The 25,575-nt window shown below is 36.7% G+C and overlaps 1 protein-coding gene and 1 long non-coding RNA gene across 5 annotated transcripts in view; one reads left to right on the forward strand and one right to left on the reverse strand.

The window, feature by feature from the left end:
• LOC110831285 (uncharacterized) overlaps positions 1–25,575 on the reverse strand; it is a 94,394-nt gene that overhangs the window by 44,615 nt on the left and 24,204 nt on the right. For all 4 annotated transcript variants that reach the window (XM_087351398.1, XM_087351397.1, XM_087351396.1 and 1 more), the window contains exons 3-6: positions 19,281–19,397; positions 10,802–10,939; positions 4,429–4,718; positions 437–635 (exon numbers count right to left, since the gene is read on the reverse strand). In XM_087351398.1, coding sequence (XP_087207524.1) covers positions 437–635; positions 4,429–4,718; positions 10,802–10,939; positions 19,281–19,397 — 744 coding nt within the window. The remainder of the gene's footprint in view (positions 1–436; positions 636–4,428; positions 4,719–10,801; positions 10,940–19,280; positions 19,398–25,575) is intronic.
• On the forward strand, positions 14,947–22,900 carry LOC147873348 (uncharacterized). Its single transcript, XR_015535836.1, has 2 exons — positions 14,947–15,183; positions 22,620–22,900. It is a non-coding gene; the product is annotated as an uncharacterized LOC147873348 (long non-coding RNA).

A 25,575-nucleotide genomic window follows, 5' to 3' on the forward strand; every position in this document is an offset into this window, starting at 1 on the left:
AGATGAAGTAGTGATTGTCTTTAGTTAAGCACCATTTTCAACACTTAATTGAGTGAGTTGTCAGCTGCACACTCAGGCCACTTTACCTTACTCACTGTGGAAAGGACTGGAATTGAATTAATTTTAGAGATTTGGTTCAGGCTTTTATGAGCTGGATTACATTCCAACTTTTCAGAATACAACCCAATGGTGGGCTAATTTTTTTAAGACAGCTTTTGAAGCTTAAAATTGGGAAAAGTACCATGTACTGGGAATTAGTCATTCAATCAGTCAATGACACAGACCAAGATAATATAATGTTTGTCAGACTTTTATGAGTAATTTTAATACAAACAATATGAGACAAAGAGGACAAAGCAAATTCTTCTAAAGAAAGAATGGTATTAAAAATTCACTCAAATGGTGATATCTTCATAACACTCATTTATATACTCACAGTTCTGGATGCGAAAGTAAGCATGGACACCTTCTCCACTCCGAACATTCAGAAACTCTGGATACAGAGGATTATAGTCCTTATACTGAAGAAATGGTTGATCCTCACCAGCAAACTTCACTTTCAGTTCCTGATATTCCTTTGTGGCAGTGGAAGTTATTGTCATATGAATCCATGTATCAGAAGTTACCACACTGGCCTGATGAATGGATTAATATCAGTTTATATATGCGAATAAATAAAGTAGACAGTGCATGTGAAGTAACACATTCATCATTTATCAATGATGTTCTATTCTGATCCCCCTTCCTGACATTGAGCCATTACAGATTATGTACTCTGGCAACACTTAAACAATAACAAAAGAATTAAATCACATAAACTTCACATGTGATAAAGAAATAAGGCATATAAAATAATAAAGCATTCATTATTATTTATGTTCCCTTGACAGTTAAATTTCTTTTCCTCCCTATAATTCTCTAGTAAACAGTTTTTAACTGTGACGACTAAGTTAATTACTACCTATATATACAGTATTGTATATACAGGTAGTATGTGTGTATGTGTGTGTGTATGTGTATGCATGTATGTATTATACTTAAAATAATTATAAACATGAATAAATACAAATAAAATTATTTTAAAAAATTGTTAACAACATAAATAGATCTGTAATTACTAACCAATGCACAGTTGCCCTATTTAAAAAGAGGAACAAGAGCTGCTTCCAAAGAGTATGGAATTTTTTCTCTGACAAGCTAAGATTTAAAATAAACTTAAACACAGTAACAAACAATCACAAAACTCAGTATACCATGAAGTACAATAAACTTTGATTGCTGAAAATGGTTTATAGAATTATGAACATCAGAGTCTGAAATGGAAGCTACAGATATTAAATCCACGAAATCATTGCCAAAGGAAAAATCATAAGATTTGGGGTTTTCACAGCAGTGAGTCTGAAGATTGCTGTCTTCTGGGTTGTTGCGCCATGTAGTCTGGTAGATGTCCATCAACGTCTTAGAGGTCATGCTGCCTCCATCAACATTTCCCTGATGACGGAGGCAGCATGACCTCTGAAACGTTGGTCAACATCTACCAGACTACAATGCACAACACCCAGAAGACAGCAATCTTCAAAGGAAAAATCCATTTTCCAGTGATTGCTACAGACATATTAAAGATGTTTAGATAAATATATCATTGGTTTTATAAGGTAGGACTTAACTGTTGCTTTCACAAGTTTATGGTAGAAAAAGAACTTATTGGAAAAATGCTCAACTTTAGAATTCTTAAATCTTAAGATAGTTGTCTTCTAGATTGTTGCACCATTCAATCTGGTAGAAGTTTATCGATGTTTCAGAGGTCTTTCCTACATACATACATACATACATCTTTATTACATTCCATGGATCCATAAGTTAGTCAGATGACAATAGGATGTAGAATAAGTCATAATAATACAATATATGTTATACAAATACAAGTCATACTATTATATAAATGTCACAAAAATACAAACAAAGGGTTCACATGAAGTAGAGGTAAGTTACAAATAAATCCACCCATTATATACAATAGATCAATTACGACTTACTTGTAAACATTAGAAATTCATCGACAGAATAAAAGGAGTGTGTAATTAAGTATCTTTTCAATGCTGGTTTAAATTGTGCCTTTTTATTTACAAGACTTGTGAGATTTGATGGTAGACTGTTGAAAATGTTGATCCCTGCATTATATGCACTCTTCTGAAAACATGAGAGGTTGGCAATTGGTCTATGAAGATGATTTTTATTCCTTGTGTTGACACGGTGTATAGCAGAATTAGTTTGAAAGTGTTCTTGGTTATTTACAATAAAGTTCCTGCCTCCATCATTAGGGCGATGAGTAAGCCACATGATTTAAACAGGAATAAAAGTGTTCAAACAGTTGAATGTGATCAAATTAACGCAAATCTACCCTTTAAAAAGCTTTCAATTGCACAAAGACTACTGCATATCCGCAAAACTTCGTCTGCACATATGCGTCACTAACCTAACCTAATCTAAGAAAATAATTTTTCTTCTTAAAATACATTTTTTACCAGAAGACTGAAAGGAATTCTTATTTTTACTTTTTATCCCAAAACAAACTGCAGAATTCTTGACTTTGCTTACAGCATCAATAAGGCTATCAGCGGCAGCATCAACCGAAGATTTAGCCCAGTCATAATTAGTCAAGGCATTATTTAACAATAAATAGTTACCAGTTCAATATATTTTAAAATAAATATTTATGCATAGTTTATCTTGAACATTAAACAACCAACAGTAAGTGGAGGATGATAATGAGTTGGCTGAACAATACAATATTTAGCAGAATAAATAGTAAAATCTGCAATGTTTGAAAAAAAAACTCAAGTAAGTTGATGCCACCTTCAAAATAACTGTATTGACTTATATCAGGAAAACAAATGGAGGAGCAGATCACCTCTGTTTTTTGTTTGGTGTAATAACAAAAATTAATAGATGGTATCCCACTATACCAATTAAAACTAGGAACAATGAAGTGCCCAAGCAAAAGGACATACAAGTTAAGGATAACAAACATGTTTTATTAAAAACTAAAGTAATTTTATTGTTTAAAGTGTCCACCTTAATGTTGGGTAAAAAAGTATTTACCAATAAGTAAAGTGATGTCATCACTAATAGAGATTTCAATCCATACAGATTTTTCAAAAAATCCCTGGTCAGATCAACATTTCACATCCATAACAGTATCATAAAATATAATTAATTTGGCATGATATTCATTATGTGGTTCAGAAAATAAATTCTTATTAATAAATAATTCAATGAACAAATTTTAGTTAGGTAAATAATGTTAAAATTTTAAGAGCATACACTGTCATAAATTTCAGAAGATTCAATCCAAAGGCCATTAACATTTGATTTTAAATGTCAAAGTAGTTATTAATAACACCGTTTGCACTAGGCCTGTCCCTCTTACTAACATTAAGAGACAGATGAATAATATCTATCACTATGAGTTTCAAATTTTCTGTGCAATGCTTCTTCATGATAAAACACTACACTATTCCCCACATGAAAGGTGGCTGCTTGAGCAATTGTTTTCTTTCTTAACACCACAACATAGCACAGCTCCATTTCCACTGTCATAGTGTTACTAATGACTTGAGGATTGCCATGATGAAAAATAGATCTATTTCATGCTACAAAGAAGGTTAGACTAGATGTAAATGCAGAGGAAACTAAATTTATGTTCATTTCTCATCACCAGACTGCAGGACAGAATATTATATTAACATAGCTAATAAATGCTTTGAAAATGTGGTGAAGCTAAAATATTTGTGAATGATAGTAATAAATCAAATTTACATTTAAATAGTAATCATGAGCAAACTAAGTTTGGGGAATGCTTGCTACCATGCTGCATACACAGGGATGATGAGAAATTCATACAGCATTTAAGTTGTAAATAATGATGGAATAGACCATAAGAATACCTAGGTGTAAATGTTAATATAATATTAAAATGAATCTTTTTCTAACATGGTTAAATTTGTGGACTGGATTCATCTGGATCAGGACATGGACTATGGTAAACATGGTAATAAATCTCCAGGTTCAATAGCAGTCAGAGTATTTCTTTATTATCTGAGGATACTATTAGCTTCTCAAGAAGGGCTCTTCTCCAAGAAATTTCTTATAAACTTGTTAGCTATGTCTTAGGTTTACATCATGATGTATGAAATTATTAATTTTGCTGATTATATTTATAATTTGAATTCAGATGCCACCCATTTCTTAGAAATGTCAGTGCACTGAAAATTGCTTCACTCTAAATGGTCTATGTCAACTACTGTTACACACATTCGGATTTTAAAAAAATTGGAAAAGTGCATATTGGCTGTAGTCTTCTGGAAATAAGAATATTTTCATATAGCAAGTCAAAAATGTCAACATTCCTCTTATATTTATACTTACATAGTTTGTGTATACTGGGGTATAGCATGGGTCTTCTGGAAAACCTCCCTTATTGACACCTTGAGGACATCGTCTGATTGCACTTCTGACTTTAATGTTGTACCATCCTCCAAGTACAATCCAGTAACATGATGAACTGAATGGATCTGCACCCTTGCATAGCGTAATGTATGCATCATGTTCAGCACTCACCGACACTGTCACTTCCCAATTTGATTTCTCCTTTGGAAGGCGAACATTGTTGTTATGAAAAAACTCATACTCCCCACTGGTTTGAATAACGGGTAAGTCTGTAAGGAAATAAAATATCTTTAGAAATTAATGTTCTGTGTCCGTACAGTGAGCTCAACATATGCCTTGATTTGTGGTGATGCTATTGTATGAAGCTTTATATTCAAGGCTACCAGGAAGTCTTCACAGAGTGATACTATGCAGAGTACTACGGTAGCTTTAATTCTGTAGACTGAGCAATATATTTGAATTTTTTTATAAACTTTTTAACTATTAGAATTCAAACTGAAAATATAAAAATTTCAATATAGGGCATCAAAACATAACTTTAAAAAATATGCTTCACAAATTGAAATAACCTATATGTTTAATTAGTAAAAACATGATAATCTAAGTTCTAAACAAATACTGGTGTCAAATGTGAGTAAATAAGAGAATGAGATGGTAAATTTTATTTTTCATATTATTGTGAGTATTAACCGTGGAAGATTTGGCAGGCATCACAACACACATGTCCACAAGCTACTACCCCCTCTTGTTCCTGTGGCCTCTAGTCAATGCTGTGCTACAGTACTTCATGGTGCACATTAGGATTTGAAATTTTCAGCAAAACTTTCTATCACCCAGAGCAGTGGTAAGAAATTAAGGGATATCAAGTAGTTTCTTATGGCTTCTAGACTGATCATTGTGTTTTTATAACTATGATCTGCCACAACCAGCAAGGGCATCTGGACAGATTTCTTTAATATAAACAAGCAATAGTCTAGTCATAATAGTAGTGGATACTGGGCTGCAGAATTGCATATGTAAGTGAAGGAATGGGCAAGGGAACAAGTGTGATTTAGAGACCAACAATCCGTAAAGATTAACTAATAGAAAACAATTATTCACTGTTTCTATTTCAGGTGACAAAAGTTCAATAAAGAGAGGATCCTTATGAATTGTAATAGCAGTGAAATTCCTATTGCAATGTGAGAAACCCAATGGTTCAGTGTAATTGTTATAATTATAATCAGCAACAGGGTTCAGGGGGCAGTGATGTGCATTTCACAATCTCTCCTACCCAACTGCCATCCTCACCTTCCCGTGGTGAACCCTGATTCTACTAACGAGGCTCTGACGACCAAATCATGGCGGTATAACTATAACTTCAGCATTGGAGGAAATGCCTGTGCACAAGCCTGTCTGCAGGCTTAAAGATGGCAGCCCTATTACCAGACTGCTCACCAACAGGCCAGTAACCTGTTATGAGGAATCAAGTGTGCTTTCAAGCCTCAATGAAATTAAATGGATGGAAATTGTTAAGATGACTGAATATGAAGAAAGGATCTAGATTAAAATACGCAACTTGGAATGTGAGGTCTGGGGCATAAGAAGAAGAATTAGACGAAGTTTTAAATAAAAGTGGCAACTCAGTAGCTGTAATAACAGAAACTAAGAAAAATTGAAAGGAACAGAATGTACACAAAATTATACAGTTCTTTATAATGGAGTAGAAAGAAATTTACAGCTCAGTCTGGTGTAATGATTTGGATACTCAAAACAATTTCAAACAGAGTAGATAACTATAAATTCTGGAATAATAGGATTATAGAAATGAGATTAAAATATAATAGAGGTTACATAACTATAATTGGACTCTATGCACCAGATACTTGATATTTGATGACCTGTTCTTCAAGTGCCTGAGAACTGTGGGTCCCAACTTTTTCGTTGTCTTTGATCTATAGACCTCCGGAAGTTATCACCACATTGTCGAAGGCAAATAAATTTTGCCAGGTGAGGTTTGCGTGCTCAAATGACCCTTAGGGCTATCCCAGCCAGAGCTTCGGCTCATGGTAGGGTCACCCAAGCCGGACAGGTCTAAGGCAATGCGCCAGACTAAGAGTGATACCCTGGTCTTCCAGGTTGGGGGTTGGGTGTAAGGCTAACAACCTTTCACCGTGAAAAAAGCATTGTTGCGAACAAATTAACTAAGCCTCGAACCAGGACGGACTCTTTGGCACGACCATAGCAAATGAAAAAAGTTATGAGATTTGGAACTTGGAACATTAGGAGTCTCTATAAGGTTGGGGCACTGAAATCAGTGAGTAGGGAATTAGAGAATTATAAGTTAGACTTAGTGGCAGTGCAGGAAGAGCGATGGGAGTGGGAGGGCACGATCCCAGTGGACAATTTCACATTTTTCTATGGAAAGGGGGATGACAATCATCAGTTAGGGACAGGCATATCGTTCATAGCAGAATTAGGGCAATAGTTAAGAGAGTAGAATTTGATAGTGACAGGTTTTCTTACATAATTCTGGTCGGACGTTGGTGCAGAATTATTGTCCTTAACGCACATGCCCCAACAGAGGATAAAATTTATGATATTAAGGATAGCTTTTATGAAGAATTGGAATCAGTATTTGATACATTTGGCAAGTATCACATGAAAATTCTGCTAGGAGATTTTAATGCAAAAATTGGGAGGGAGGATATCTTCAAACCCATAATAGGCAGGGAGAGTCTCCATGCACTTAGTAATGATAATGGTGTTAGAGCGATAAACTTCAATACGTCAAAAGATTTAATTGTAAAAATTAAAAAATGTCCACACCGTGATATTCATAAATACACTTGGACTGCTCCAGATGGGAGCACACACAATCAAACAGATCATGTTCTAGTAGATAATGGAAGGCAGACAAATGTAACTGATGTGAGGTCATTCAGAGGAGCAAATTGTGACACTGATCATTATCTGATGGTAGCAACAGTGAGGGAGTGGCTTTCAGTAAGTAGATGAACTAAGCAAAATATCGATACAGAAAGATTTGATGTGAAAAAATTAAGTGAGGGAGAGGTAAAGAAACAATATCAAGTTGAAATTTCGGATAGGTTTCAAATTTTAGAGACAGATAGAGTTAATAAAAGTGTGGATATCAACAGGGAGTGGGAAAATGTCAGAAACTTTATCAAAATTTCAGCCAAAGTTAAAGTAGGATACTAGAGGAGAAAGAAAAAGAAAACAAGGTTTGATGAAGAAGGTTCAAAATTAATAGATCAAAGGAAACAACCAAAATTTCAATGGTTGCAGGACCCAAATAAAACAAATATGGATAATCTATGTAACATGAGATGTGAAGCTAGTAAAACCTTTAGAACCTGAAGAACAAAAGTATTGAACTTGAGGCAAATAATAAGGGAAAAAATATCAGAGACCTGTACAGAGGCATTAATAATTTTAAGAAAGGATATCAACCTCAAACTAATTTGGTAAAGGATGATAATGGCAATTTGGATCAAGATCCAATAAAAATTTTGAATAGGTGGAAAAATTTCTGTAGCCAGCTCTTAAATGTTCATCAGACTGATGATGTTAGACGCATTAAGATACATGCAGCTGAACTGTTAGTGCCAGAACCTAGTGTAGATGAAGCTGAACTAGCCATTGGGAGGTTGAAAGTTATAAATCTCCAGGTATCGACCAAATTACAGCAGAATTAATTAAAGCAGGTGGAAAAAGGTTGCATATGAAGATCCATAAGTTTATACTGTTAATTTGGGATAAGGAAGAGATGCCACAACAATGGAAGGAATCCATAATTATTCCTATTCATAAAAAGGTGTGATAATTACAAAGGAATTTCTCTGCTATCAACCTCATACAAAATTCTACCAAACATTCTTTTGGCAAGATTAACTCATATGCAAATGAAATTATTGGAGATCATCAGTGTGGGTTCAGACGAAACAGATCAACGATTGATCAGATCTTTTGCATTCGTCAGATACTAGAGACATAGAGAGTTCAGTGGGACCGTACATCAATTATTTATAGATTTCAAAAAACCTATGACTGTGTGAAGAGAAAAGTGCTATATAATATTCTTATTGAATTTGGTATACCAAAGAAGCTAGTGGGTCTAATAAAAATGTGTTTAAATGAAACCTGTAGCAAAATTCGTGTAGGTAAATATGTATCTGAGACATTCCTCATCAAGAACGGTCTAAAACAAGGAGATACTTTGTCTCCCTTGCTCTTTAAATTTGCGCTAGAATATGCCATCATGAAAGTCCAAGATAGGCAGGAGGGTTTGCAATTGAATGGGACACATCAGCTATTGGCATATGCTAATGATGTTAATTTATTGGGGGACGATATATACAATAAAGAGGAACACAGAAGTTTTACTAGAGGCTGGTAGACAGGTGGGGCTAGAAGTAAATTCAGAAAAACTAAGTACATGTTAGTATCTCGTCGTCAGCAGACAGGCGGGCAGAATTATCTTACGGTGGCTAATAAATCCTTTGAAAGTGTTAAAAAGTTCAAATATTTGGGAACAACAATAACAAATCAAAATGATAATCATGAGTAAGTTAGGAGGAGACTAAATTCCGGAAATGTTTGCTACTTCTCAGTTCAAAATATTTTGTCTTCCAGTCTGATTTCTAAGAACCTGAAAATTAAAGTATACAAAACAATAATCTTGCCTGTTGTTTTGTATGGGTGCGAAACATGGTCTATCACTCAGAGAGAGGAACACAGATTGCAGGTGTTTGAGAATAGGGTGTTGAGGAGGATATTTGGGCCTAGGAGAGAAGACGATGGGGCATGGAGAAAACTGCATAATGATTAGCTTAAAAATCTGTACTCCTCCCCCAATATTGTCACGGTGATTAAGTCGAGAAAAATGAGATGGGTGGGGCATGTTGCGCGCATGGATGGGACAAGAGGTGTGCACCGGGTATTTGTTGGGAAGCCTGAGGGGAAGAGACCGCTGGGTAGATGGGAGGATAATTTCAGGCGGGATCTATGGGAGATAGGAGTTGAAGGAGACTGGATTTTGTTGGCCCAGGACAGGGTCCGGTGGACGGCTCTGGTTAATTCGGTGATGAATCTTCGGGTTCGGTAAGCCATCTAGTTAGTTTGTTAGTTTGATCTATAGAAATTTGGTAGGACTCTTTCGACGAGGGATCGGCCCGTCGCAAGGCCTCTACCTGTACACTGTACAGCACAACACAGAAGAACGCGGACAAACATCCATGGCTTGAATGGGATTCGAACCCACGGTCCCAGTGACCAAGCGGCACAAGGCCCACGCCTCATACCGCGAGGCCAGTGTGACTCCTCTATGCACCAGAAAGGTAAAAATGAATTAAGCAATGCTTTTTATGAAGAATTGCAAAAAGTAACAGAAAAGGTAAACAGAAATGATTATATGATGTTGACTGGAGATATGAATGCAAGCATCGGAAGCAATACGAATGGAGCTGGAACTACCGGAGAATGCACAATTAATAATAATGGTAAAAAACTGATTAACTTTTGCATAAATAATAACTTAAAAATAAAGAATAGTTTTTTTAACACAAATAAATTTTACCTGGTCGGCCAGAGGACTCCAATCAATAACTGATTATTTCATAGCAAATGAAAAAAATGAAGAAAGTTAATAAATGACGTAAGAGTTTACAGAGGTGCTGCAATTAATACAGAACATTATTTAGTATGCACAAAATATTATTCCCTCCATGATGGTTAAACACTCGCAACAAAAATAAGAACAAACAAGAAACTGATAATTTGGAAGAACACTGCAGAGTCAGGCTATTAAATGATGACGGTATAAAACGGCTTTACCAAAGAAGAACAATTGCCCATATAACCGCAACAGACTGAAACGGAAATGATCCAGATAAAGAAACAGAATGGAAAAACGACTGCAGTTTTGCAGCATTGCAAATTCATCATATAGAATGACCTTTATATTTAGGTTAATGGTAATTTGTCTCAACAGCTGAGATCATACAGTGTTGAATATTTGAATGAATACAAAATAATGAATCTGAAAGGATTTTTTAGCAGTTGCGGCCTAATTTAATGTACTGTACTAGCATTTGTCATGAGTGAGTGGAGAGGCACATGAAGAAGCTAAATCAATAAAATTGGTTCCTGGGCTAAAATATGTCCTGTAAATACTCATAAGATCATTTTATATTCACAGTGAGTTCTTCTTGGGTGCAGACACTGAGCTCTTCATTAAACAGAAATTCAGAGCAGATTATGCAGCTAAACTAAGCCCAGAAATATTCAAGATTTTGAGGGTCCCATTTCTTGTGTAATTAGGTGTACATTTGCCTAAGTTCATACTTCTTACCATTCCAACGATAGTCAAACAGAGGAGGAACAGGGTGTTCCAAACTTGATGACAGAGACCAACCAGCCCATCTTTTGCAAGTCTCCGGCTTCATGAAGTTACAATCTAGGTCACTCGTTTCTCCAGCAAAATATGAAACTGAAAAGATAAAATAATATTAAAAATTTACAGCAGGAATTAATACCTACATAAAGTACAGAACAGGTGAGTTGTTCACCATGTCACAGTTCCTTGGCATTTAGCAGAAGCATGATATGAAAAAAAACTCATTTTGTTTTACACTTATGGTATTGTTCATTCACATAATTTTGTCTGTGTACTTCTGTGCATCCTTCCCGTTTGGATCAGCATTTATTTAGAAAATGTATGGGGCCTGTTCCAGCTCATCTGGGAATATCTGCAATCATAATACAACTCAGATCCCTATCTTGGAAAACACTGGAGACCATTATGAATTATGATGGAATTTGCCCCACTGTTTGGGTCCTACTGAAGGCAAAAAAATTGTAATTCTTTACCACATAACTTTAATTATAATAATTATTTTTCTTTTCAACTTATGAATTGCACAAATGCTTGTTTGTTTCATTACTGTTATTGCTTGTAATTTAAGAAGTTATAGTTTTGAGCATGTAGCATGGTTAGAAATTGAGGGACTTCAGACACCACTGGCAGCATCATTATTATATGTTGATGATAAGTTTAATTTTTCTTACTTTTTCTGTGCTGATACATTTAAATTGAAAATTTACCTTATACACCCATACCAAAGAACAATCTGACAAATCAAAATTGATCTTAAATTAAAGATTGAGCAAAGCAAGGAAATCCACTGAATGTGCTTCTGGAATGGTGACTGTTAAGTCAACTGTTGGAGATACCTATATATTGTTTTATGGAAGAGGCAGTCATTGCAGTTGTCCAAAAAGTGCGCATATTTCATAAAGTCATACAAAAAGGGCTTGGATTATCAACTTAAGTACAATGCAAGATGCTTGAAGAAAAATAAGCAAGATTATCAAAAAATTTAAGCACATTGAACAGCCAGTATCAGAACACGTAAAGAGAAGCTTGACAGCCACAGCAGGTGTGATAGATCAGGCCCAGTGTTGCTCTGTTGTGGCAGTGCAAATATGTTGCTGTACAGGTGAATTGTTTAACACCAAGGTATAAAACTCAAATAAAGATTCATTAGCAGGAACAAAATTGTATTGAACTGTTTATATATAAAAAATGAAGATTAGTACTGTGGTTTTAGAGTATTGATTTGGGAATAACATATTTTAACCCTTTGTAAACTAGGTGAATGTGTAACTATGTGTAATATCTGTTTTAACATCAGTGAATTCCACATTGTGCCCACAGAGTGCTTTTAAAACATTTTGTACTTTGTATTTTAAAAACAAACATAAATTGCTTCCTTCAACAACATTAATCATTTGATCATTGTAATAGAAATAGGTTGTGTTTTCTTTGAGGTAGGGACTGAACACAGTTTAATTTTGTATTATAACACTTTCCTGTCACATGTCAATAAACAGTGCTCAGCTGTCTTTTCCTAAAGATTATAAGCAATTAAGGATCACATTTTTAAATAAATTCTATGTGAATTACCTTCCATGAATTTATTAAATAAATCTTCCATTGAACAATAACCACAAATTCTTAAAGAATTTTGCACGTAATTAAAATTGTTATCTAAACAGACTATACATTTTTCCTGTATTTGTTCATAATCTTTGTGTGCCATTTAATTGATTAGTTCCCTTTAGTTTTATTCAGCCTATGATGTCACATTCCCATAAATAAGAATGACCTACTCATATCTTCAACATCTTTTGCAACTGTTTCCTATGCTAAGTTACAATTTCTCCCTTCTTCTCTTCACTTAAATTGTAATCACACAAGAATGTTTGTTTTTCCAATGCTTGTTTAATCTCCAGATGTTAGTGGGACGTTTCTTGTTCATTATTATAAAAATTCAGGTTGTCACTAAGCAGCACCTATTGCACCTCCTTGGCAGCGTCCCCAGTGGTAATAAAGTTGCAGGACACCATTTGGCTATGTTTAAAATGTTTTCCAGTTACATAATTGAAGTTCCATGACACTATATGTGACTTTCACTTTAAAAAATGGCATTTTTTCAATGAAAGCATAGTTTTCAGTCTCTTGAAAGTTATTTCATGCAGCTGGTTTCCTTTGTGTAAATCTGAAGGTTAATTAAACTTACCCTCATATTCAAAACAAAATGTAGGACTGCAGTTAAAACTGTGTATTTTTTTATGAATGCAATGAATTGAAAAACAAAATTTAGTGTGAATTAACACATTAGAATTAGGATAGTCATTCTGATCTGCCAATGAAAAACATGTTCAGTATATGAGGTACCAACATACAAGACCATTTGCAGTCAACAATGAAAATTGGCAACCACCCCGTTTATAATGCCCGTTCTGATGAAAATTGATTAGATTTCTTCACTAAGTTCTCAGCTATTTTGGGGGTTGATTTTTGAACATATTGTCTTTCATATACCCCATGCAAAGTAATCAAAAGGTTGAAACTGGGATAAAATCCTTGGCCAAAATATCTAAGAAAATTATTCAAGATTATTTTATCATAAAAGTGCTCATTAAAGACATACAAAATTGCATTAACTGTATGTGAACAAGCCAAATGCTTTGAGTTAACCAACCATGCCTTGAAGAAATGGGAGAGAGTATTCTATGAGGAACCTCTGATAATGTTCACGTCATTATATCGGTGAAGAAAACTGTTTTTGCTTATCTGTTTGGATGTTCCCTGTAACTGAATTTCTTCCATAAACCACATTGTACCTTAATGGCATCAGCATCACATTAAAATACAAGGTAATTCAAAAAATTAAGGGCAATAATGGAATATTTTCATTTTATAATTTTTATAACTGCTGAGGCCTTGTCATATTGTAAATAATGTTCAGACAGTGTCATGCAGCAAGTGTGGTATAGTTGCAGTCCATTTATGCTGAGTGAGTACAGCATAAGGATGGCTGCTACACAAGAAATTTGACCCAGAAACACTAATGACCAGTTTACAGCAATTTCCATAGTAGTTACCTTACAGTTTCCAAGAATTACTGCTTCAGCATGTTGCATCCTTTGTTCCCTTTGAATGTGGAAGGGTATCCTTACCTTTCTGCATCAACAACACAGGTTCAGCTGTTTTTAAACATTTAAATCCACTCATACACACTTCATTGTAGGAAACAGTTTTGATCTACTTGGCAGCCAATTGTCAGTTAATCTCTGCCCCTTTCATTCCTTCATACACCAAGAAATTTACTACTGCATGTTCTTGTCTTTGGTGCAAACCTCTAGTGGAGCAATCATCTTTCTAATCACATAACAAAAATATTCAAATATTCCCCTTAATTTTTTTATCTCCTTTGTACCAGCATGTATGCCATCTTGACAAACAATGTTTCAGGAAGTTGGTTCTGCTTTGGTTGCTGGCAGCATACACAGTTTTGCCTGTTACCAACATTGTAGAAGATCATACTACTCTATCATCAGGATTAAAGTGAGGAATGTTCTAAAGGTATGGTCCTCTGGAACATTGGCAACAAGCCAACTTTATACAGTGCCAGCAATTAAAATCAGAACAACCATCAATAACGAACCACTGAGAAAAATTCAAGAATCAGTTAATGATTCAGGTGGTGACCCATTTTTACAAGTCTACAGCAAAACTGTAACTAATCAATAATATTAGTAGTAGTATTTATTTGTGTTAGCATGTCATTTATGTATGCAACTTAAAGTGAAGCATATTTTATCACTGATCCTGTAATGAAACCTATAATTTATGTATAATTTAGCCTTTAAGTAAAGAATATTTGATTCTAAGATACAGGTAGCCCTCGATTTGCGCCGATTCAGAATAACGCCGATTTCGAAACCAGCAAGTCAAAAAGTGAAAAAAAATATTTTACCATTATTTATAACGTTTTACAATGTATCTCGTATTGATTCTTATACTAAATCGTAATTCTTACATCGCTGATTTTTAATAAAAATTATAAATTCAGTCATCTCTGCAATTACGTATGTTTCGTTAACGCGAATTTGCTCCAGTGAGGTCGATGAATCGATAAAAGCTGTTCGTGAAATGCAAACTTTTGCATATGCGAGTTTGCTCTTATGCAGTTTCATTCTTGCGCGTTAAACTTTCAAAGGACTAATTTAATCTCTGCGGAGGTACCGGGGTTATTTTTACTGCGCGATTTTCTACAGGTCGGCGTCTTACATGACTGCAACTATCGCATAACAGCAGAGATGACTGTACACATCGATCACATGAAAGAATCGCAGTCAATTGTGGGGACCAACGAATTGCCGATTGTAAGTGTATAAAACATTCTTTTTAAATTCCCTTTATTTTATTTACGTTATTTCAGAGCTTCAAATGTAATGCCATTATATTACTCGTCAATGTTTGGGTGCTGGAAACGCATGTCATTGACTTCCCATTGATTTACATTATAAAAGAGTTTCAATTTACGCCGGTTCGCCCAGGAACGCATACCCGGCGTAAATCGAGGACTACCTGTATATGAAAATATGGTCAAATATTGTCATATTTAAACTAGCATTTGAGTTACTTAATTTTTGTGATGTATATTCGGAGAAGAGAGACCTAAACACATTTTATTTTGCTCCAATCTAGCACTTTCATTCACAAATTTTTTTTACAATGTACCATTAACAAAACATGATTTCCAAATCTAGATATTTGGCTTCTATATATTTAATATCATCAAAGCGATACCACAATATTCATTGCTTTGTGCTTCCTATGAGGGAGGACCATTTTAGCCTACAGTGATCTTCCATTAAATACATTGTTTAGAAGATGTACAGCATAATGCAATATGTCTGTAATTCATTGTGTAGTTTGTCTAACCATATTTAGGCACATTTTCAGCCCATCTGTCTATATGCAACAAATCAAGAATCACAAACACACTGAAGTACTTACATATTGGGACATTAAAAGAATCTGTTGATACATCCCACTTTTTGTTAAATTTAATCAACAGTTATGAACACCATATATGAAGATCGATATTCTTTTCTATATGCATTTCAAGTATGACTCATATCTAACTAACTAACTAGATGGCTTACCGAACCCGAAGGTTCATCACCGAATTAACCAAAGCCCTCCACCGGACCCTGTCCTGGGCCAACAAAATCCAGTTTCCTTCAACTCCTATCTCGGATAGATCCCGCCTGAGATTATCCTCCCATCTACGTCTAGGTCTCCCCAGCGGTCTCTTCCCTTCAGGTTTCCCAACCAGTACCCGGTGCACACCTCTTGTCCCATCCATGCGCGCTACATGTCCCGCCCATCTCACTCTTCTCGACTTAATCACCCTCACAATACTGGGGGAGCAGTACAGATTTTTAAGCTCGTCATTGTGCAGTTTTCTCCACGCCCCATCGTCTTCCCTCTTAGGCCCAAATATCCTCCTCAACACCCGATTCTCAAACACCTGCAATCTGTGTTCCTCCCTCTGAGTGAGAGACCATGTTTCGCACCCATACAAAACAACAGGCAAGATTATTGTTTTGTATACTTTAATTTTCAGGTTCTTAGAAATCAGACGGGAAGACAAAATATTTTGGACTGAGAAGTAGCAAGCATTTCCGGAATTTAGTCTCCTCCTAACTTCCTCACAAGTATCATTTTGATTTGTTATTGTTGTTCCCAAATATTTGAACTTTGTAACCCTTTCAAAGGATTTATTAGCTACCCTAAGATAATTTTGCCCGCCTGTCTTCTGATGACGAGATACTAACATGTACTTAGTTTTTTCTGAATTTACTTCCAGCCCCACTTGTCTACCAGCCTCTAGTAAAACTTCTGCGTTCCTCTTTATTGTATTTATATCGTCCCCCAATAAATTAACATCATCAGCATATGCCAATAGCTGATGTGTCCCGTTCAATTGCAAACCCTCCTGCCTACCTTGGACCTTCCTGATGGCGTATTCTAGCGCAAAGTTAAAGAGCAAGGGAGACAAAGCATCTCCTTGTTTTAGACCGTTCTTGATGAGGAATGTCTCAGATACATATTTACCTACTCGAATTTTGCTGCAGGTTTCATTTAAGCACATTTTTATTAGACCCACTAGCTTCTTTGGTATACCAAATTCAATAAGAATATTATATAGCACTTCTCTCTTCACAGAGTCATAGGCTTTTTTGAAATCTATAAATAACTGATGTACAGTCCCACCGAACTCCCATTTTTTCTCTAGTATCTGACGAATGCAAAAGATCTGATCAATCGTTGATCTGTTTCGTCTGAACCCACACTGATGATCCCCAATAGTTTCATTCGCATATGGGGTTAATCTTGCCAAAAGAATGTTGGATAGAATTTTGTATGAGGTTGATAGCAGCGATATTCCTCGGTAATTACCACACTCAGTCTTGTCCCCCTTCTTATAAATAGGAATAATTATGGATTCCTTCCATTGATGTGGCATCTCTTCCTTATCCCAAATTAACTGAATAAGCTTATGGATCCTCATATGCAACCCTTTGCCACCTGCTTTAATTAATTCGGCCGGAATCTGATCAATTCCTGGAGATTTATAACTTTTCAACTTCCCAATGGCTAGTTCCACTTCATCTAAGCTAGGTTCTGGCACCAACAGTTCAGCTGTATGCATTTTAATCTGTCTAATATCACCAGTATTATGAACATTTAAGAGCTCGCTAAAGAAATTTTTCCACCTATTCACAATTTTTATTGGATCTGCAAGCAACTTGCCACTATCATCCTTTACCAAATTAGTCTGGGGTTGATATCCTTTCTTAAAGTTATTAATGCCTCTGTACAGGTCTCTGATGTTTTTTTCCTTATTATTTGTCTCAAGTTCAGCAATTTTGCCCTTCAGGTATTCCCTTTTCTTAGTCCTAAAGGTTCTACTAGCCTCACGTCTCACGTTACATAGATTATCCGCATTTGTTTTGTTTGGGTTCTGCAACCATTGAAATTTTGTTTGCTTCCTTCGATCTATTAATTTTGAACATTCTTCATCAAACCACGGTTTATTTTGCTTTCTCCTGTAGTATCCTAGTTTCTCTTTTGCTGAAATTTTGATGCAGTTTCTGACATTTTCCCACTCCCTGTTGATGTCCACACTTTCATTATCCTCATTTGTCTCTAAAATTTGAAACCTATTCGAAATTTCAACTTGATATTGTTCCTTTGCCTCTCCCTCACTTAATTTTTTCAAATCAAATCTTTCTGTGTCAAAATTTTGTTTAGTTCGTCTACTTACTGAAAGCCGCTCCCTCACTTTTGCTACCACCAGATAATGATCAGTGTCGCAATCTGCTCCTCTGAATGATCTCACATCAATTACATTTGTCTGCCTTCTCTTATCTACTAAAACATGATCTATTTGATTGTGTGTTCTGCCATCTGGAGAAGTCCAAGTGTATTTATGAACATCACGGTGTGGAAATTTTGTACTTTTTACAATTAAATCTTTTGACGTAGCGAAGGTTACTGCTCTAACACCGTTATCATTACTAAGTGCATGGAGACTCTCGCTGCCTATTGTGGGTTTGAAGACATCCTCCCTCCCAATTTTTGCATTGAAATCTCCTAGCAGAATTTTCATGTGATACTTGCCAAATGTATCAAATACTGATTCCAATTCTTCATAAAAGCTATCCTTGATATCATCGCTTTTGTCTTCAGTTGGGGCATGAACATTAAGGACAATGATGTCGCACCAACGTCCTTCCAAAATTACGTAAGACAACCTGTCACTAACAAATTCTACTCTCTTAACTGCTGCCCTAATTCTGCTATGAACAAAAAAACCCGTCCCTAGCTGATGATTGTCATTCCCCTTTCCCTAGAAAAATGTAAAATTGTCCACTGGGATCGTGCCCTCCCCCTCCCATCGCACTTCCTGCACTGCCACTAAGTCTAACTTATAATTCCCTAATTCCCTACACACTGATTTCAGTGCCCCAGCCCTATAGAGGCTCCTAATGTTCCAGGTACCAAATCTCATGTCCTTTTTCAATTGCCGTGGTCGTGCCAAAGAGTCCGTCCTGATCCGAGGCTTGGTTGATTTTTTCGTAACACATATTTTTTTTTAAAGGTGAAAGGTTGTTAGCCCTACACCCAACCCCCAACCTGGAGGACCAGGGTATCACTCTTAGTCTAGCGCATCTCCTTAGACCTGTCCGGCTTGGGTGACCCTACCATGAGCCGAAGCTCAGGCCGGCATAGCCCTAAGGGTCATTTGAGCACGCAAGCCTCCTCACCCGGCAGATTGCCTTCGACAAGGTGGTGATACCTTCGAGAAGGATGTCATATCATATCATAAAATTCATAAGTAGAATTTTATTCTAACCCATCATTTTACTGGGTACAGAAAGAGGAAAAAAAAGTTTGTTGTGCTTACCTGTCATGTTTAATATTTTATTCTTTGAGGTCCATGCCAAAGCTGAGGTTGCAGCATCTTCTTGGGCTACACACCACACATTCTTATCTCCCTTCAACAGCGTCACATTTGGATATCCTAAACAAAAATTGCAGATCTGAATAACTGACAGTTAAAGTTTTAAGGGAAATAAGTACAAACTTAAACTTTATATTCAAGATAATCTTCTCAATTGACTATCACTTAAATTGGAAGAGGATGATTACATGCCACATTGACACAAAGAATTACAGAGGTGGGGGCGTTAGCTTCTAGGATAGTCACCCATGTCAGACAGATCAATGAGTAGAAGACAAAGAATAGTCCTTCAGGTTTGGATTTAACTTGAGGCTGGTAACTTTAATTTGTAAAAATAGATTCTCAAGAGGCTAAACAAATGAAGAACTGGACAACAGTATATGTTGATGCCACTAGCTTAGATACATCGACAGTTATGGTGAGGATAGCAATTGCAATGTATAATGTAAGATGAATTTTAACTAAAATGGAATAATTCCTTGTAGATACAGAAATACAGTGGTCACAGAAGCTAAGATATTAACTCAAGGACTTATGGGAATTGCAGACTACATCTTCATATGTTCTGAAATGTGAGAGATGTAAAAGCAGGTTCTGCAGTACAAATCACACTCAATAAAGCTGACTTTTGTAAGCACGGATTAGTGACATTATTATTTGATCTGAGCCACATATTGGTTTTGTCATTATAGCACAACCTGTACCTCAGCATTCATTCCATAATGTCCTTCTTTCTTAGCATATCCCAATCTTTAAGTTTCCTTCCCCATCACCACTTGTATGGCTTCCTATTTGCCTGATTAGGATATAGAGCTGATTTTGTGATTTGACTTTGAAGCAAGATAAACACATGTTACATTGCAATTGGCTTGGTATGACTTGGATGATGGGTGTAGTTGTCTAAACCCTACCTAGCTTGTAAATACTGTAAATTCCCTGATGAATGCCTTTCCATCAACTTCCAAGGCTATGTCAGCTTGTTTGGTTGGTCTCAAGTTGTTTCAAGTTCACATTTGTATTTTATTCTTATTACTATTATTATTATTATTATTATTATTCCTTTGGTCATTGATTTCAATTAAATGGCAACAAAATCTGTCAACATTTGTAATTTTTCACATATTGCCTACCCTAACCTCATTTTCTTTGTAATAATTTGTTCACCACATATTCAGTTACAACAGCAAGTCTCTTTTATCATATATGTGAATTTCCTTATGTTGTTAGGAAGAATGGGCAGCAGTTAGGGTGTGTTTGTTGTTGCAACCTCAGTGTACCAGAGTGCCACGACGGAAAGGGTGTTTCACATTACACTGAAATTTAAAACAACATTTTATCAATTAAATGGGGTTTATTTTCTTATGAAATGGCAAAAATAAGGAACAGTATATAGAGAGCTACACGACTGTCTATATTCGTCAAATAAAAACGATAATGTATTTGCAGGAGATTTTAGTGTCAAAATTAGCTGTCAGATAGTTCCATAACAAACACTACCAAGTGGCAAACGTACAGTAAACCAAATTGCAAATGTACAAGAGATTTATGTAGATTTAATAATTTATGAATAACCAACACTGTCTTAACATTAAGATTAATAAAAGTTCATTTGGAAAGGAAGATGCAGTAAATCCATAATAGATTATGCCATGGTGAATGGAAAAGTATAGCCATATGTAATGGCCATAAAGGTGTTAGAGAATTAATAGTAGGGACAGATCACTTCCTTATATAGTGGAACCTCTTTTAACCGACTTATATGGGGAGAACCACAGGTCGGATAAACCGATGAGTCAGATGAGTGAAGGAAAGGGGAACGTGGTCAAGGATATGAAAAAATAAGTAGAAGACAAAGATATAATTAGCAAAACTGAAACAAAACATGTAAATCATTGTTATAAATACTGAAATATACAGAGATTCAATACAGATTTTCCTCTGTCCCGTCGGGGATCGAACCACAGTCGTCCAGTCCGTAGCCAGTCACTATACCGACTGAGTTCATGCTGCACTGTAATATTTTTAAAGGGTCTAAAGTCACATCTGTCCAATGGCTGAAGTTTGTGGTTTGTTAGTGCTAGAAATGTCAACAGAATTATGTCATTATCATTTGATTTTGTTACTGCTGCAACTCACACATGACTTTTGTGATTGTCTAAGAGGAGGAGGATTTTATTTCCAGTGGAATTAACATGGTGAATAAAATTATCTAGGGATTCAGTAAACTTCACTGAATTTGAGCAACTGCTTGGATGAGAAGTTCCATGCATGCCTGGAGGTGGCATTATTTAACATGTAAATTTTGAAAATACTATTTAAAATATGAGTACAAGAGGAACTGAATTTATAAAAACATTGATACAGATAATTATAGTGGCTTTCACACCTCTCTCACCAGATGTTATACTGCCCACATGTATACTTTCTTTTGTAGCAATGACTTTATGAGGACTGTGTACCACAGAGAGTCTAGTCTCATCAACATTGCATATCTGCTATGGGCCAAAGTTATGTTTGTTCCAAAACAGATATATTTCCTGAAAAATAACTCAACAACAGACCTACCAAAATCTGCGTACCTAGCAAGATTAGTTGCTTGATGTTTTTGCAGGGGGCAACTTTAGTTTTGCACTTCATAAAATCAGTAAGAAATGGTTCACCTGCTTGTCCAGTCATGTCTCATGATATGGGATAATTCTTAATGTTTCTTTTCAAATTGATATGACAATACAATACCTTTATTACGCAAGATACCACTGTACCTATTGCTGAATTTGGCTATATAATCAATAAACTTACATTCTCTAGACAAAACTGTTTATACTGTACGTTATGAAGTGAGGAAAGCCTGAGGAAAAACCATTTCACTGATACTCCCAATTTGTTACTATGTATTCGGCCTATGGTAGTTGCTAGAACTTGATCCGAACTCTATCCATTAATTAGCTTTACTTATAACCTACACTCCACCACTATATCATTCTGACTGGTAGTTGTGACCACTGAGTTATGGTCAGAATTACAGACTAATGTAATTATGGTCAATTTCTAAATATATCCTGCTGGTTACTTTGTCAAACAGGAATGGATTGTGATGAGGTTCCGATACAGTATCATATGAGAGGATTTGAGGTTTTCATGGCGGTGATTACGAACATGGCAGTCTGCTGGGTTGCAGTGCTGTATAGTATGGTACAGTGTGTTCAAAAAGTCACGCAACCTTATGGGGGGAACGCATGTTGTTATTCAACACATGTAATTGTTTTTTGTTTTTTTGTCCAGGTGGTGAAAAACACTGAGTAGCCATGGGGTACACCTTGCAGCAGAGAACATATTTATTGTCACGCAGCACATCCGCTCCGGCAGTTATGCCAGGACGCAGGAGGCCTTCTCAGAAAAGTACGGAACAGTTGCTCCAAACAAATCCTCCATCATGCGGCTACACGACAAGTTTCAGGAGACAGGGAAAGTCTAGAACGCATCGAGAAGCGGTCGACCGAAGGTTTTAACAGAGGAAAAGTTGGTCGACGTGCAAGCCGCATATGCTGTGAGTCCCCGGAAGTCCATTCGACGCCTTTCAAGTCAGTCCGGGCTCTCCGTCGGCAGTGCCCACAGGGAGTTGCGCAAGTGCTTGAAAATGTACCCCTACAAAATCCGTGCCGTCCAGCAACTGCTGCCTGGAGACCTACAACTTCGTTAAGCTTATTGTCAGTGGTTCATGGAATCTGAAACGCCGCATGGGGAGGAACTGGATGATTGGTATTGGTCTGACGAGGCGTGGTTCCATCTCGATGGGTACGTCAATGCCCAGAATTTTCGACTAAGGGCCGCGAAAAACCCACATGAGCTGCATGAGTCGCCTCTGCACTCACAGAAACTTAGTGTCTGGTGTGCCATGTCACGTAGTCGCATCTTCAACACACACAGTGAACAGTGACCGGAACGTTACGATGTTGCAAGAATTTGTCAACACGTTATCGGCAGAGAAGAAGCAGATCACGTGGTTTCAACAGGACAATGCCACAGCCCATACAGCCAGAAACACTACGGCTTATCTGGAAAAGTGTTTTCCAGGCCGACTGATATCAAGGGGGTTGTGGCCAGCGCGATCTCCGGATTTAACACCCCCGACTTTTTCTTGTGGGGGTACGTGAAGGATGTCGCCTACTCAACACATCCGCACAGTATTCAGGAATTGCAAGCGAACATTCAGAATTGTGTCGATGCAATCCCATGGCAAACATTGCAATCGGTCTTCAAGAACATGATTAACCGTGTCCACTTGTGTGAATCACAGAATGGCGGCCACTTCCAGTACTTACTGTGAAATAAATAGTTTAACCATAAGGTTGCGTGACTTTTTGAACACCCTGTAGAAGTTTACTATCGTTTCAGAGGTCCTTTCTGCTTCCATCAGCAAGGATTTCTGAAACGTTGGTAAACTTCTACCAGATTACATGGCACTACAACCCAGAAGACTGCCATCTTCCACATGACAGGTGGTTACACTGTACTGTGTACTTTATATTTGCAGTCTTTGCAGCTTTAGAGCTTGCCGCTAAGTATTAGCAGTGCTGCTGCAGGAAGGAAAGTTCGGACGGCCACTGTAATAATCTTCAGTCGTGATAATGTAGGCAGGCGCTCGTCCGCCAAGAACTACACTCTCTCCCCCTAATATGGGAAAGAGAGTATCGATTTTGGTGTCGGAAAGATGGTCCGCTGTCAACATTATGGTCCTTCCCACAAATTCATTACCGGTGCCTTTCTTTTTCCACTTTCCCGGCACTACCTTTGCAGCCTTCGTCAGCATTCACGCTCTACTGCATTCCTCTTAGTTCGTAACTCTGGCAAAATTCCGTCACTGGCTACTAACGCAGTGGCTCCAAAACTTATCGTCTGGTGCCACCATTAAAGAAAAAGGCAAAATCATGCACCATGAACTGTTTTACATTAATCATTATCCATCATCAGAGGCAGAGGCAGAGATACAATGGACATTTATTGGTATTATTGTAACTGAAAATGTAGGGGAGCCCAGGGCAGAACGAGGAACTTAATCTTTGGAGGCGTGTGGAAGGGACAATAACAAAGACAAACACATGGGGGAAGCTTGTGTGGATTTATTGTCTATTTGAAATTTATAAGTTATTAGTTTAGTTATAAGAGTTACAGTTTTTTAAATATTAATTTCTTTACAAGAATGTAACTTGCCCCATACCCGGGGCAAGACAGAGTATGGTTGATATATGTTTTGAAAAGTTGTTAGAAGACACAGATTATCTAATAATTATGACGTAGGATCTAAAATTGATTTAGTATACAATGTAAAATATCGAAACTTTACACATTTGAAATCTACTTAGGCCTAACACAGACGGCAAACATGTGCAGCTCTTCATCATCGTGTCTACCAACACCTGCACTTGAGTTATGGGCCCATTTCAAACAAGACGAATACTGGATCCACCCTTCAATAGACTGCAAATAGACATCGCCAAAATACTGGCACTCGACATCTTGATCCTCTTCTCTAGTTTCACTCGGGGCAAAACTGGATACCCCATTCTGCCCTACCCCTTCCTGCCCCGAGTATTCTCTTTCAAATTAGAATTGTCCCACCAAAAATGACGTCATGAAAATAAATAAAAATATTGTGTTTAAGACTTTGAAGATAACACCTAGTAACATGCATCATTCAACAAAGTGAATATGAACAATGAATAAGTCTTACCTTTAGTGGAAGTTGAGAAAAATTTCCAAAATTTAGGAGAAAAATCCCCTATGGGTGAATATTTCAGAAACTGTGACCATAATATGGCTCTGACTGACATGACATGACCCTGTGCTGTATGCTAATGTTATTTCACCCGGTCCCGATAGATCGCAACACATTGCAGACGAAATAAAGCCGATACCCTGTTCTGCCCCGAGGCCCCGTTCTGCCCTTGGCTCCACTACATTTATTTTCCATGAAATAAGATCCTCATCTTCCCCATGGCTTTCTAAGAAAATATATCTTCGCCTACACTAACCACAGAAATTGATAGTGTGTAAAAACAACAGTAGGGGAGGATGGGTCTGTATCTTTGTATCTATGTGACACTCGTTGATGTAAGTTGCTTTGAAGTTTAAGGCGCTTACGATACTTCGATTTAATTGCGACTATTCTGAAAATGTTTTATCACATAGATATTATGTTCCAAAAAGAAGTAACACCTCGCTGAATAGTTGCGAGAGT

This window comes from Zootermopsis nevadensis, unplaced genomic scaffold (genome assembly GCF_977971745.1).
Source record: "Zootermopsis nevadensis isolate Lab colony 2312 unplaced genomic scaffold, Znev_1.0 Znev_ptg000019l, whole genome shotgun sequence".
NCBI classification, from domain to species: domain Eukaryota; kingdom Metazoa; phylum Arthropoda; class Insecta; order Blattodea; family Termopsidae; genus Zootermopsis; species Zootermopsis nevadensis.